This window comes from Bacillus rossius, chromosome 11 (genome assembly GCF_032445375.1).
Source record: "Bacillus rossius redtenbacheri isolate Brsri chromosome 11, Brsri_v3, whole genome shotgun sequence".
In the NCBI taxonomy this organism is placed as follows: Eukaryota; Metazoa; Arthropoda; class Insecta; order Phasmatodea; family Bacillidae; genus Bacillus; species Bacillus rossius.
In genome coordinates, this window is record NC_086338.1 from 13,972,188 (window position 1) to 13,985,694 (window position 13,507).

Consider the following 13,507-nt stretch of genomic DNA (forward strand, 5'->3'; position numbering starts at 1 on the left):
ATTTTACTGCGTTTTTTTTTTTTCATGCGTGGATTTAGTTTGAGTATGAGTGAATATTTTAAGGAATGATCTCTCAAAATGGCTAATTATTAATGTTAAATTATGACCATGTATTTGGAAAAAAAAAATATATTGATATCAACACGGCGTTTTTTTTCCTGTATAGTGCGCTTTTTCCCAGATAGAAAATTACTGCTAATATTAGTAAGAGAAGATGAAAGTTATTGTTACTGTTGTTCAGAATTTAGCTATTTAATATTCCTCCAAATTTAATATTTTCTAATGGCTGTTATTTACATAACGTGGGTTATGTTGTAGTCAATTGGCAATTATGTATTTCACAAGAGAATTTCATACTTCAAAGACTGGTCATACCGGTTTCTTGTAGAGAACATTTTTTGGTAATGGGAATTTTAAAATTCGCGGGAAGTTTGCCTTGTTTCGTAGGTAGGAAATAATATTTTTAATATTAATCAATATTAAATTATATATATTTATTCGATTTGCTACTTATTGTCTTAAGACTGATCGCTCGTAGCATTCCTTTTTGTGGTGCAAGTTGTGTCTGTTTTTGTCTTCGGGTAAGTTAATATGAGAATTATTCCAAACCTAATTTTTGGTAGGTTAATACTAGTATTATGATTACATTTCCATCCGGTATAAATGTGCCGTGGTAAAAAGAATCACAAGTTAAACTTTTGGAGTCTCGCATTGAGGGTATAGAACAAAACAACTTAAAGATCCTAAATTTCATGCATGAATGGCTCAGAAACTTCCAATCAAGGTAAAACGGAAATAAACATGTTATGGACAGTTTTCGTTTTTTACAAGGCTATTAGAGTATTAGGTCACTTTCAGATTTTACAGTAAAGCACTTCACCCGGACTATATGTACACTACAATACAGTGATTGCTGCCAAAAATACAGAAGTAACTGGTTTAAATTTATTAGGCGTAACAAATACTATGTCAATACAATTTTTTTTTATTATTTAAAGCATTACTAATTTTGCTTAATTATCTCATAAAAGGACTTTTCCAGTTCCCACTAAATTCTAAAAAAAATGGAATGAAGTGAGAGCAATGAGGATTAGGGAAATTGTGTAAAATTTATTAAACACAAAAAAATATAGAATTGGTTAAATTTCTTAAAAAATCATAATTTTAGTAATATGAATAATTAATAAACAGTATTTTAACATATTAAACAGCACCCTTTTTGGTAAAATTAAAATGTTGGGACTTTTCTATAAAAAATAACATTTTGAAAATCATGATTCCCAGTACAATCCTGTATTTACTCTGGAAACAGTATTGGTAAATATTTACTTGGGCGGTATTTCCGAAAATACCTTTATTTTATGCTCTTTAACTTCCTCTTTTCATTAAAAGCGGCGGAGATTAGAAATTCCAAATACTTTAGGAGATACCGAATTTTTAAATTTCTTCATATGTAGTTGAGCGGTATTTGCGAAAAAAAATGTTAAAAATCTGAAAATACCTTTATTATATGCTCTTCAACTTCCTCTTTTCATTAAAAGCGGCGGAGATTAGAAATTCCAAATACTTTAGGAGATATCGAATTTTTAAATTTCAGCACAAAACCAGCGCATTCCTGTGGCGTGCGTGCACCATTGTTTCTTGTTTACGTACGAGGATCTATTTTTTTTATTGGATAATGATGTCACGTGATTGTTCGTGATAGGCCAGAATTCAAATGAACTAATACGTGATTATTTAGTTCAATTATTGTTTAAAACGGTGTTTAATTACCGCCTCCAACTTAGGTGAGTTTTTAACGTTTCTAATTTTAAAGTCTTATTTGTTATTTTGATATTGTTGCGCAAGTAATAAGAAACAAAAAAATTTACGTGAGTTGTTACTGTACATCCTTTGTTACGGGTTTGTTAGGTAAAGTCAGTTACATTATAAATAATTTAAAACTAAAGAATAATTAAAATTAATTCACATTATTTTTAATGTCACCTTAGTTTGAAAGTATTTATAATGTAACTGACCTGACCTAATCGACCATTTTAGTTTACTGTTCACCCTCTGTCCGGGTTTGTTTGGTTAGGTCAGTTACATTATAAATATTTTAAAACTAAACAGCCATTAAAATTAATTCACAAAATAATTTTTAATGTCGGCTTAGTTTGAAAGTATTAATAATGTAACTGACCTGACCTAATCAACCATTTTATTAATTACGCATTCACGATTCACGTATTCACGAACACACGGCAAAATAACAAAAATAGCGCCGCTCGAATGGTTCCACAGGTCTTGTATTGCGAAATTAAAAAATCTATATCTCCTAAAGTATTTGGAATTTCTTATCTCCGCCGCTTTTAATGAAAAGAGGAAGTTGAAGAGCATATGATAAAGGTATTTTCGGATTTTTAACATTTTTTTTTGTAAATACCGCTCAACTACATATGATGAAATTTAAAAATTCGATATCTCCTAAAGTATTTGGAATTTCTTACCTCCGCCACTTTTAATGGAAAGAGGAAGTTGAAGAGCATATAATAAAGGTATTTTCGGATTTTTAACATTTTTTTTCGGAAATACCGCCCAAGTAAATATTTACCGGCCACCGCCATTTTGTGCTTTAATTATGTAGCTGTGGTTCTTCATAAATATGGATGTGTGTATTTAGTATTTGGATTCTGTGATGCAGTAGAAGGTAAATAAAAATTTAAAATTATATGTGTTTGATGTATGGCGTGGGCTGCTCTGCTCTGGTATACGAGTCACTAGTGTGCATCCAAACCCGTGTCAACCCTCAACAGGGGACTGCACGGAACAAAGTTTCTATAATAGCACGCTAAACGGGGACGGACCCGAATGGATTAGCTCGGCAATACTGAGCTCTTTGTTCACGTATCTTCGTTGGTAACCATGTTTCCGTTCTAAATAGGTACATTAAAAATTATTTAAGATTATCTAGGGTTCTATTATTACTTTTGTTTATTTTTATTACATAGGCCCTATGTAAATTTTGAATGATCTCGAAGCATATAATATATATATTTTTTTATTAAAATATATCTCGTAACCTTGAAATGCAATCTCATTTGTTGCCATTTGTTACATTTCCGTGCATTGTGGAAGCAGCAGACGCGACAGTGAAATGTTTCTGGAGATCTTCCTCCATTTACGTGATCCATCTCCATTTATGTGACATTGTATAATGGGCCTTAGAAGTATGGAAGAGCGGAGCGCTGTCTTGTTACTAGCCGCAAAATGGGATTATTATGTTTGTTACACGTAATAACTCCACATTGCTAAAATAAAAATCCCTGTCAAGAATTGACATTTGTTTGGATGCACAGTTGTGACTAGGTGCATGAAACACAGAGAAATAAATATCACAATAATATATAATAATAAACAAATAAATAAATGTCACAAAATCCAAGTACAGAATATACACATAGTTATATACAGAGAACCACAGGATCAAGTGCTACGCAAAAGCTGAATGGCAGCGGTCACATCACTGCACAGGCTACCTAATGTAACCTAGAAACTATTATTCCTCAGAAACCAGTAAGAAGTGTTCCAAGACCCTGCCCTCCCCAGCTGTTACAAGTATTTTTGTTAAAATAATAAATATTGTGTTGTCTCAGTACTGCAGTAGATCAGCTGGTTATATGCCGCAAAGTCGTAGTTGTAATAACTCAATATTTAATAGGGATTATAATGATACTTTATTTATTCTGGATATTGTGAACATGATACATTGTCTAGGCCTATTATTAAAATACACACTTTAACTATAAACATCTGACGTGGACCCAAGTGTCTCCCCTGCTCATAAAGTCCGTTGTGCTGCGCCAACCTCTGATCCTCCCCTGCCCCGTGCAGTGAATGTGTGTTATGTGGAACATACTTTACATTTGATAACATGTCATTTTTATTATTTGTGTATATTATATTTTTTCGTAAACTTTTGTCATTATAATTATATGTTTCTCTAAAGTATAATGTTAATTGCTGCAACCGGGCGACGAAGCCGAGGCCAACACCCAGAATCACTCCGAGCGCTGCACGTGTCGCGGAAGGGGGAGGGGGTTGGAGGACGGGCGGAGAGGCAGAGACGCGGCAGGAGGGGGCAGTAGTCATCTGGCGGCCGAGCAAGGCGGTCGCACAGCGGGACGAGTGCGGCAGTGAGACATGAGCCACGACTGGTGAGATTGGATCCGGGCGATCGGGACTTTCACGTTCACGGGCGTTACGCTATCAGTCACCATTGTAAATAAGTATTTTCTTGGTTCTTTGAGGCGGGACATTGCGCGCATCGGCGGACACATGCGTGCCGCAACGGGACGGACTTTACGTCGTTGGCGACGGCGTTCCAACTTAATTGGTTTCTCGCTATCATAGGGAAGGGGCAGAGACAGTTCATCAATTGCATACGGAACCAGGGGGTGCAGTCCGCACTTGGCGCCTGCCCAACCCCAAACACGTGCAGCCGAGCCTCACTCCGCGGAGGGACGGGTGTTGTGCCGCGGATTGCCCATGTACCTAGATTACGCGAAGGACTCAATAAATACTTGTGGTCAAACTGTCGAAACAATATTGTAGCTCGGATAGTGTTAATTTCCCCCGCCACGAGGCCTGAACCCTCCCTGAGAATACGACGCAACCCGCATCACGGGGGTGATATCCGGGACTACGACACATCTTTATTAGCCATCTTACAAAATCACTGCTGACAACTTTTCAGCTACATATATCTTCACATCACTACCAACATAATTATAAGTCTTTACAGTAGTGACCTGTTTTTTAAACTTTTGTTTTATTTTCTGCAATATTGTTGTAATTAATTTTAATGTTTAAGTATTTTATTTTGAAAAGCTTCTTGATGATAATTTTATTGGCTTTCACTTTGCTGGCTTGGGTATTATTTGTTTAAGTGTGAATTCCAGTAGTCTATTGCATTTAAGTGTTCTTTTTTAATAGTAATTTTGCATAAATGTTTTATCGTGGTTTTAAAACTGAGCAATTGTGTGGAGAAAAATAAACCAATAATTGTGACACAGCGGTGCCAAAAGATGATAATTTATTGCATCTGGTTGAACGTTTTAGAAGTTGATGTGCTGCAGCGCCATCTAGTGGCGAGTTACAGTAAAATGGATATCACGAAAATATTCTCAGTGTTAAAATATCTATGTATAGAAATTTTCATGGTGATTGGTTGAACGGTTTAGAAGCATAAAAACCTTCTCCGTGAAAAAACACTTTGATGTGGCAACTTTCATGGCGATCGGTCAAACGGTGTCTGAGTTTATCGACGTCATACACACACCCATAGACACACAGACCTGTATATTCCGAAGTCCACCTATAATTCTGTGTCATAATAGATTGTTGGGTCTTAGCTGAATGCCGAATGTTTGTCGTAATGTCACCCTTGGCATTCTGTTTTATCGCCGTTCCATATTATTTTATTTGTAGGTTCCAACTGAGTGAGTCAAACTTGACTATACCCATTGTTCTGGAGTCATGCTTGAGAAATTCTCTTTAGATTTTCTTCCAAACTGTTTCTACGCTCTTTATCAGTCTCATGTACTTGGCGATCACGTAGTTGGCTTGCGTTGCATGTATGCCAACTGATATTTCAATGCTTCATTGGTGGTGTGTATATCAATTAACTATGAACTGATAAATTGAATGTTCCAAATTGATAATTTTAACGAGTATGTTATGCTATGAAAACATGTTACAGTTTTAAATGCACCAAAGATATGGTAATCACTAATAAAACACTAAAATGTTTAATACAGAATTTGTTGTTATTATGAAAACCTGTGATGGTAAAACGCTCAAACTGAACGAATTTTTCAGAATTTTCCAGTGGATTTTCCAAAAAATTTATTTCATACAAACCTTGACTTGACAATTACAAACACAAAAAATATAACAGTATCAGTCGAGCAGTTCTCAATTGATGATCTTTCATACATGCGGCAATTGATTTTGTGTGGTGTGTGTGTGCGTGCGCACATACATTAAATTTATTTTTATTTTAACTTTCACTACAGTATTATATTTGGCAGTCAAAAAATTTTACAGTTTTTTCTAAAGTAGTGATCTCACCATATTTCTATTACAATAACTTCTATTCAATAATATATTTTTAGCATAAATTTCCAAAATGAAGAAAAATTACATGACTGTTAAAGATCTTTGTTTTGAGTGATTATTGTGACATTGGACCTACCCTCAGGGGATACCAACTCGACAGACCTGGGGGGGGAGGGGGGTAAGCTTCATGTGGGAGCAGTTGCTGTGGGAGAACACACTTGTTCTGTGCAGCATTCACAAGTTGGTAACCTCCTCTGGTAATCCACATTACCTGTAGGTAATGTTTAACATTCTGACCAATGCTAGAGGCAAAGATAAAGGACAAAAATTATGTTTCAAGATGAGCGAGGGGAGCATGGCAGTGTTGGCATGCGGTAATGCAGCTGGGAATAACAAGAAACTGTTAATGGACATTGGCAAATTTAAAAATCCCATATCTTTTAATAACATTAACGTTAATTTGCTCTCTGTGCTCTACACTCGTCAAAAATAAAGCGTAAATGGATGACCAGTGAATTATTCAAGGAATGGATTCATAATCTGTTTGTTCCTGCAGTAACGAAATCCGGTAAAGAAATTGGTTTATGTCAGAGGGCATTAATTGTACATGATAACACCCCAGCACACAGCTCAACAGATGAACTATCAAAGCGGTTTTTCTGCCTCATAATGGACCAGCAGTGCTTCAAAACATAAAATATGTATATAAAATATGCTTCTTAGACATCTCACTGAGAGTGATGACACTTCTTTAAGCATAATTAAAATCCTTAAAAAGGTCAACATCAAACATGTGATCGACCAACAGGGTGGCTGGAGCATGCAGATGTTCTACAGCTTATGCGACAAATTCCTGGGTGTGAAGGGACAAAAGAAACTGGCTTGGACAAGGAATTAGATATCAGTAAAGATGACCATCAAGTTACGGCAAGGGAATGTGAGGAAGAATCAGATGACTCATCTCAGTTGAGTTCCCGCTCTGAAGTGGCAAAGGCACTAATTAGAAGCAGCCCTGCAGTATGTAGAGCATGTAATGTTTATTTATTTCTTCACTGTATTACTACTAAATACATCACTACTAATATCATAAACATTCACATTACTGTTGCTGACCCACATCAGCATCCCAGTCCGCCATGTTCATCTTTTCACTGTCGCCAACCTTTACTCGCTACACTACATCTTCCTATTCTTTATAATTTCAGTACTGTTTCATTTATTATGTTAACTTTACTTTAACACGTAACTACTAAGGTAATTGGGGGTTCTGACAGTTCGATGTGGTCGTGAGTGCACTGGTTCTTCTCTTTGTCTTTCAACTGGGATAACTTCATCAGGTGCAAAACCTCTAAAACCCCCTTCCTGACCCTTTCTTTCTGTTCCCCCAGAAGTTGCGTGTTCCACTGTTACTCTTTCTCCCGTCCAGTAAGGTTGTACATGGTGTGTGTGTTGAACAGACTGGTGTGATTTTGAGCGTTCCTGTTGGACTTTGGATTTTCTGAGGTGAAATGTGTTTCTTCTTTTGACTCTCCCAAATTCATCTTCAATGAGGATAGACCTTGGAGCTTCACACACCTGTATCACTGTGGCTGGTTTCCAAGTACCCTGGTCATGGTATACTATGTGCTCCCCTTTTTTGAACTCAAGATATCTGGACTTGGTGTTTTTGTCATAATGTTTCTTATTTCTGTAGTCATACTTTAACTGTGTGTTGTGGAAGTTTGTTACAATATGAGGTTTTAACAAGTTGTTATGGATCGGTAGTGTTGTTCTTGTTCGCCTACTGTACAGAAGTTGTGCGGGGCTGAACTGTGAACCCAATACTGGTGTATTTCGATATTCTAGGAGCATCATGTATATGTCCTGGTTTTCTTCTGTACTTTTTTTTAGCATTTGTTTACAAATTCATACTGCTCGTTCAGCTAGGCCATTGCTCCGAGGGTAGTATGGACTTGATGTTTGGATTTTGAAGCTGTAGTCAGAGCTGAACTGGCTCATATGTCGAGAGCTGAATGGCATGTTGTCAGCAATCAAGGTATTAGGTATTCCATGTGTTGAGAAAATGACTTTCAGAGTTTGTACTATAGTAGGTGAATCTTTGGATGTTAGGGGAACCGGTTCTATCCATTTTGAGTAGTAGTCGCAGAGCACAAGGTATGAATGTGTTTTAAATTCAAGAATGTCACATGCCACCTTCAGGAATGGATACCTTTGAGGGTCTTGTGTGATCATTGGCTCGTTAGTATTTTTTGCGCTGTATTTCTCACATAGCCTACACCTTGCTACAAACTCCTCAATGTCTGTGTCCATTCTTGCCCAGTAAAACAGAGTCTTTGCCCTAGCTTTAGTCTTGGACATGCCAAAATGGGATTGGTGGAGATCCCTAAGCACTGTTTGTTGCAGTGCAGTGGGAACTATGATGCGCTCACCTAGGAACACTAAACCATCTTCAACAACGATGTCGTGTCGGAACTTGAAGTAAAATTTTGCAATGTCAGGAACTTTTGTTTTCGACGTCGGCCAGCCCTCCTGGAACAAGGTACTTAACTGTGTGAGTAAAACATCATTTTTACTGTGTTGTTGGAACAAAAGTTTCTTTTCATCTGACATATTGATGGAGTGTACAACTTCATTCAGAGAGACATCTACATCACGCTCTGGAGCTTTTGAACATGCTCTACTTAGGGCATCTGCTATGAGCATTTTTGATCCTGGTACATACACAAGATTGATCCTGTATATGCTAAGTTTAAGTTTAATACTTTGAAGGCGCTTTGATGGAATCCGGCAAATTTCTTTCTTCATTAGGGAGATCAATGGTTGGTGATCTGTTTGGATGGTTATATCATGACCATAGATGTACTGGTGAAAGTGTCGACATGCAAAGAGGACTGCTAGAAACTCTTTGTCAATCTGTCCATAGTTAACTTCTGTCTGGGAGAGTGTCTTCGATGCATAACATACCGGCTTGTGTTCCTGCAACAAAACACACCCGATGCCCACTTTACTACTGTCTGTTTGAATTAATATGGGTTTGCTCTTATCGAAAGTTTGTAATACAGGTTCTGATGCAAGAACAGTTTTTAATGTCTCAATACTTTTACCATGAACAAGTTTGTTCCACTCAAACTCAGTGTCTTTTCTAAGCAGACTTCGCAATGGAGACGTGATTTCTGTAAGGTTTGGGATGAAATCTCTCAGGTAATTGACTAGACCAAGAAATCGTTGAAGATCTTGCCTATTTTTTGGAACATCATAGTTTACTAGTGCTTTAACCTTATCTTTGTCAGGACTAACACAGCCACCACTAAATGTATGACCTACATATTTGACAGTTTGTACCTTGTGCTGAAATTTCTGTACATTAAACTTGACATTACATTTTCGTGCCCTGTCTAATACCTGTGTCAGTATTCTGTCATGTGTTTGTTCATCTGGGGCATAGATAAGTAGGTCATCCACATATATTATTACACCGTCAATGTCTCCAAAAGTTTGTGTGTTATATTTTTGAAACACTTCTGCCGAGATATTTATGCCGAATGGCAATCTCTTGAAAAAATAACAACCAAATGGGGTTGAAAATGCACAATATGTTGAGCTTTGCTGGTCCAACTGTATATGCCAAAAGGAATCTTTGAGGTCAAGAACACTAAAATACCTAGCATCCTTTAATTTGGCTGTCACATCTCTAACTGTAGGTATTTCAAAATACTCTTTAATCAGGGCATCATTCAAGTCTTGTGGATCGAGACAAAGTCTAAGGGTGCCATTTGGTTTTTCTACGACCACTAGTCTGTTGACACATTCTGTAGTTGATGTACATTTTCCTATGATGTCTAGTTCACACAGCCTATCTAGTTCTGTTTTAAGTCTGTCTTTTATTACCAAAGGTACCCTTGTTGGTGGACTGGATGAGGGAACACAGCTGTCTTTCAACTTAAGTGAATAGTCATTTTTAAATTTACCAATACCTGAGAAGACGTCTGCATACTGGGTGACTATGTTGTCCTTTGACTGGTCTCCAACTTCACTGATTACATTCCGATGTAGCAGTCCCATCTTCTCACATGTTTGAAGACCTAGTATAGGTACAGATTTTTCATCAACTACTATGAATGTTTCTCGCAAGCAAACCCCATTTATTTTCAAGTTGATATCAGTGCATCCCACTACCTTGATTTCTGAGTTATTATATGCAGCCAATGATCTAGTTTCTTTCTTAAGTTCTTAAGTATCACAGTTTTAGGGGCACGTTGTTTCAAAAGAGAAAATGTTTCCAGAGGCAGTATGTTCACACACGCACCAGAGTCCAGCTTGAAAGTTACATCAATTACATTTTCCAAACATCCTGTTTCTTTCCAGCAAATTGTTGCAATATGGTCGGTTTCTTTGAGTGCAAAAACCAAGCTACAGTAATAATCCTCCCATTGTTGATTAGCTTGTGTGTTGTTGTTATGCCTACCAGTGTACACTTCTTTAACCTCATTTAATTTTGAGTTCTGAGATTTTCCTATGTGGAGTTCTCCACGTGACTTACACACTTTCGCAAAATGATTCCTTCGGCCGCATAAAGAGCATGTTTTTCCTCTCGCCGGACAGTTCACTGGATCTTTAATATGATGGTAGCCACACCACTTACACAGTACCTCACCAGGTGTACTTTGTGTGGGCCTACTAGGCTGTTTTGAGAAAGGTGGGGCCACAGTTTTGTGAAACTTCGTTTCATCCACACTTGCATAAGTCGAGTCCCGCGTTGGTTGCATCACTTCCTTCGCCTGAGTAGAGGTTATTTCAGCTGTTCGGAACTGTTGTATTGTTTCCTCCAATTCAACACTTCCAGATTTTATGATTTTTTCTTGAGTAATTTTATCATTTGTTCCGAAAACAATTCTGTCTCTCAGTAGCTCGTCGGGATGTTTGAACTCGCAGTCCCGTGATAGCATCTTGAGGTCCGTGAGGAAGTTATCAAATCTCTCCCCGTCTTTCTGTGTCCGTGAGTAGAATAAAAAACGTGCGTGGAGTAAGTTTTTTTTTGGGTTGCAGTACGTTTGAAACCTCGCCAGCACTATTTCCAAGGTTCTTTCTTTTTCTTCATCGGTGAAGGTGAAAGTATTGTACACGTCTAGTGCATCGTCACCAACTACATTTAGAAAAATTGCTATCTTCCTCTGTTCGCTTTTCGTCTTCAAATCGGAGGCTTCCAAATATATTTCGAAGGCCTGTCTAAATTTCTTCCAGTTTTCACTGATGTTCCCTTCTAAATTCAATTTTGCTGGTACGTTAAACGAACTCGCCATCTTTACACCGTGACACGCCGCGCCGAGATTGTCAACTAGTGATCCACAGTCATGTTGCCGTTACCAATTCACATTTTACCGACTGCGCCATGTAATGTTTATTTATTTCTTCACTGTATTACTACTAAATACATCACTACTAATATCATAAACATTCACATTACTGTTGCTGACCCACATCAGCATCCCAGTCCGCCATGTTCATCTTTTCACTGTCGCCAACCTTTACTCGCTACACTACAGAGCAGAATGCTAGCGCTACATTTGTGGACGCTATGTTTATGGGGCGATGGAAGATCATTCTGTCATCTGCTATGTTTAATTTGTTACGCCCAATGCAAAATGACTGATTTTGTACAAAAGGACAACAGAGAAGTGAGAAGTGTATTACAGTACAGTATTATGTTCTGTACTGTAAATTGATCGTATAATAACATCTGTAAGTAAATGAAATTGCCTTACTGTTTACTTATCTGTAAGACATAGTATGTATTTTAAAAACTATCTGAGTTTGTCATTGATATTTTTATTTACTCTTTTCAGCACATTTGTAATTTCAAATTTTTGCCAATTTTGGATTGACGAGGTTCCACTGTATTTCATAAGTCTAGTATAAATTGGATTTTTGCATACTTTTCACTCTGAAGTTAAAATTGCCCTTGTATCACAAGAGAGGAGAGAAAATTCAAGCTATCCTTACTTGCAGAGAGACTGTAGCGTCCCTATTAAGGACTTATGTTATGATAGTATTTTCATTCATGGAATCATCTCGTGTCATGGTGACTCAGTGGATGTAAAGATGCACTCGGAATGAGCCCCAGGTGCCGGGAACGTGGAGAGTGATGCCCGGGGCTGGTTGCAGCTGAGCGGGCAAGTGATCGAGCGATGGCCACCAAAGGGGAGGAGCTGTGGTGGTCGCTGTACGACGCCCCCGTGGTCGAGTTCTGCAGTCAGCAGGAGCCTGACCTGCAGGGCATATCCGCGCTGCTGGGCGTCACCTCCAGCTGCTACAAGCGTGAGTGGCTAATCCCGGCAGAGTCTATCCTATATGTTGCATTGAGCCCCCACCTTCTCAGAGCATTTCTTTGTTGCTTAAGCTCACCAGTTCTCCCTTCACCTTTTTCTAATGGCTAAGATGTCAAAGTGGCATCAAATACATGTACTAATTAAATTTATATTCTATAATACAATACTTCATTTTCTCAAAACAGATGTTTAAAAAGAGGTATAGCTCCCATAGTTTCATTTCACAAAGTTTGAGGTTTGGAAATTTTTTCACACAATGTGAGCTTATCAGTAAGGGCTATATTGTCGCGGGTTGAAATTTTGCAGGGTTGTTGAAATCAAATTTAGGGACTTTACTGACGGGACTCTGGGCTGGCTGCTCTGTTCACTCGTCAGCGCAAGTGGCGTGACCATGTAATTGGGGCACGGGGCCGGCGCGGCGCGCTGCGGGCTTGCAGAATTTTGTTTGTTTGTTTGGCCGCACGCTGGCGCAGCCACGGGCCGCAGTTACTGGGGCGCGCTGTCGTAACAAGCCGCGCGGTGTGGCCTGCACATTGGGGTAGAGGGGGGGTAGTCTTCCCAGATGTTCTAGTTAGTTGTTTAGTAAATTTGACTTCAATAACGAGCTTTTGTTATGGTAGGCGCGGCAGGGCGCGCGAATTTAAGCGCAAGTGATTGGTGACTCGGGGCTCACTCAGGCGGAGGCTATGCGTCTCACCTGTGGTCACGAGTTGTTAGTTCGTTCGTGATGTAGGAATTCAGGCTCACTCAGGCGGAGGCTATGCGTCTCACCTGTGGTCACGAGTTGTTAGTTCGTTCGTGATGTAGGAATTCAAGCTTTCGGGCGGAAGCTATGGTCGACGCCAGAGGCCACGAGTCGTTTAATTTAAGTTAGGTCATAATGTAGTCGTCAAGCTTTCGGGCGGAGGCTATGGCCCTCGTCAGGGGTCACGCGTCATAGTTTTTAAAATGTAATGTTCGTTCGGGATTTCAAGGGCAGGAGAGGCCCCTACGTTATTTTTTTAAAGTAATCGATCAAGAAAGGCTTTTCGGAAAATGTGAGTATGGACTTATCTTTGTTTTAATTTTAAGTATTAATTATG

At 38.5% G+C, this 13,507-nt stretch overlaps 1 protein-coding gene across 3 annotated transcripts in view; it reads left to right on the top strand.

The window, feature by feature from the left end:
* The first annotated feature begins 307 nt into the window (after positions 1 to 307).
* The window catches only part of LOC134536664 (uncharacterized), a 59,153-nt gene continuing 45,953 nt past the window's right edge, over positions 308 to 13,507 (top strand). Inside the window, exons 1-2 of one of the 3 annotated variants that reach the window (XM_063376492.1) lie at positions 308 to 447; positions 12,262 to 12,414. In XM_063376492.1, coding sequence (XP_063232562.1) covers positions 405 to 447; positions 12,262 to 12,414 — 196 coding nt within the window. In that variant the 5' untranslated portion in view covers positions 308 to 404. Of the gene's footprint in view, positions 582 to 12,261; positions 12,415 to 13,507 lie in introns of all 3 variants that reach the window. The other 2 variants (XM_063376490.1, XM_063376491.1) reach the window with 2 other exon arrangements.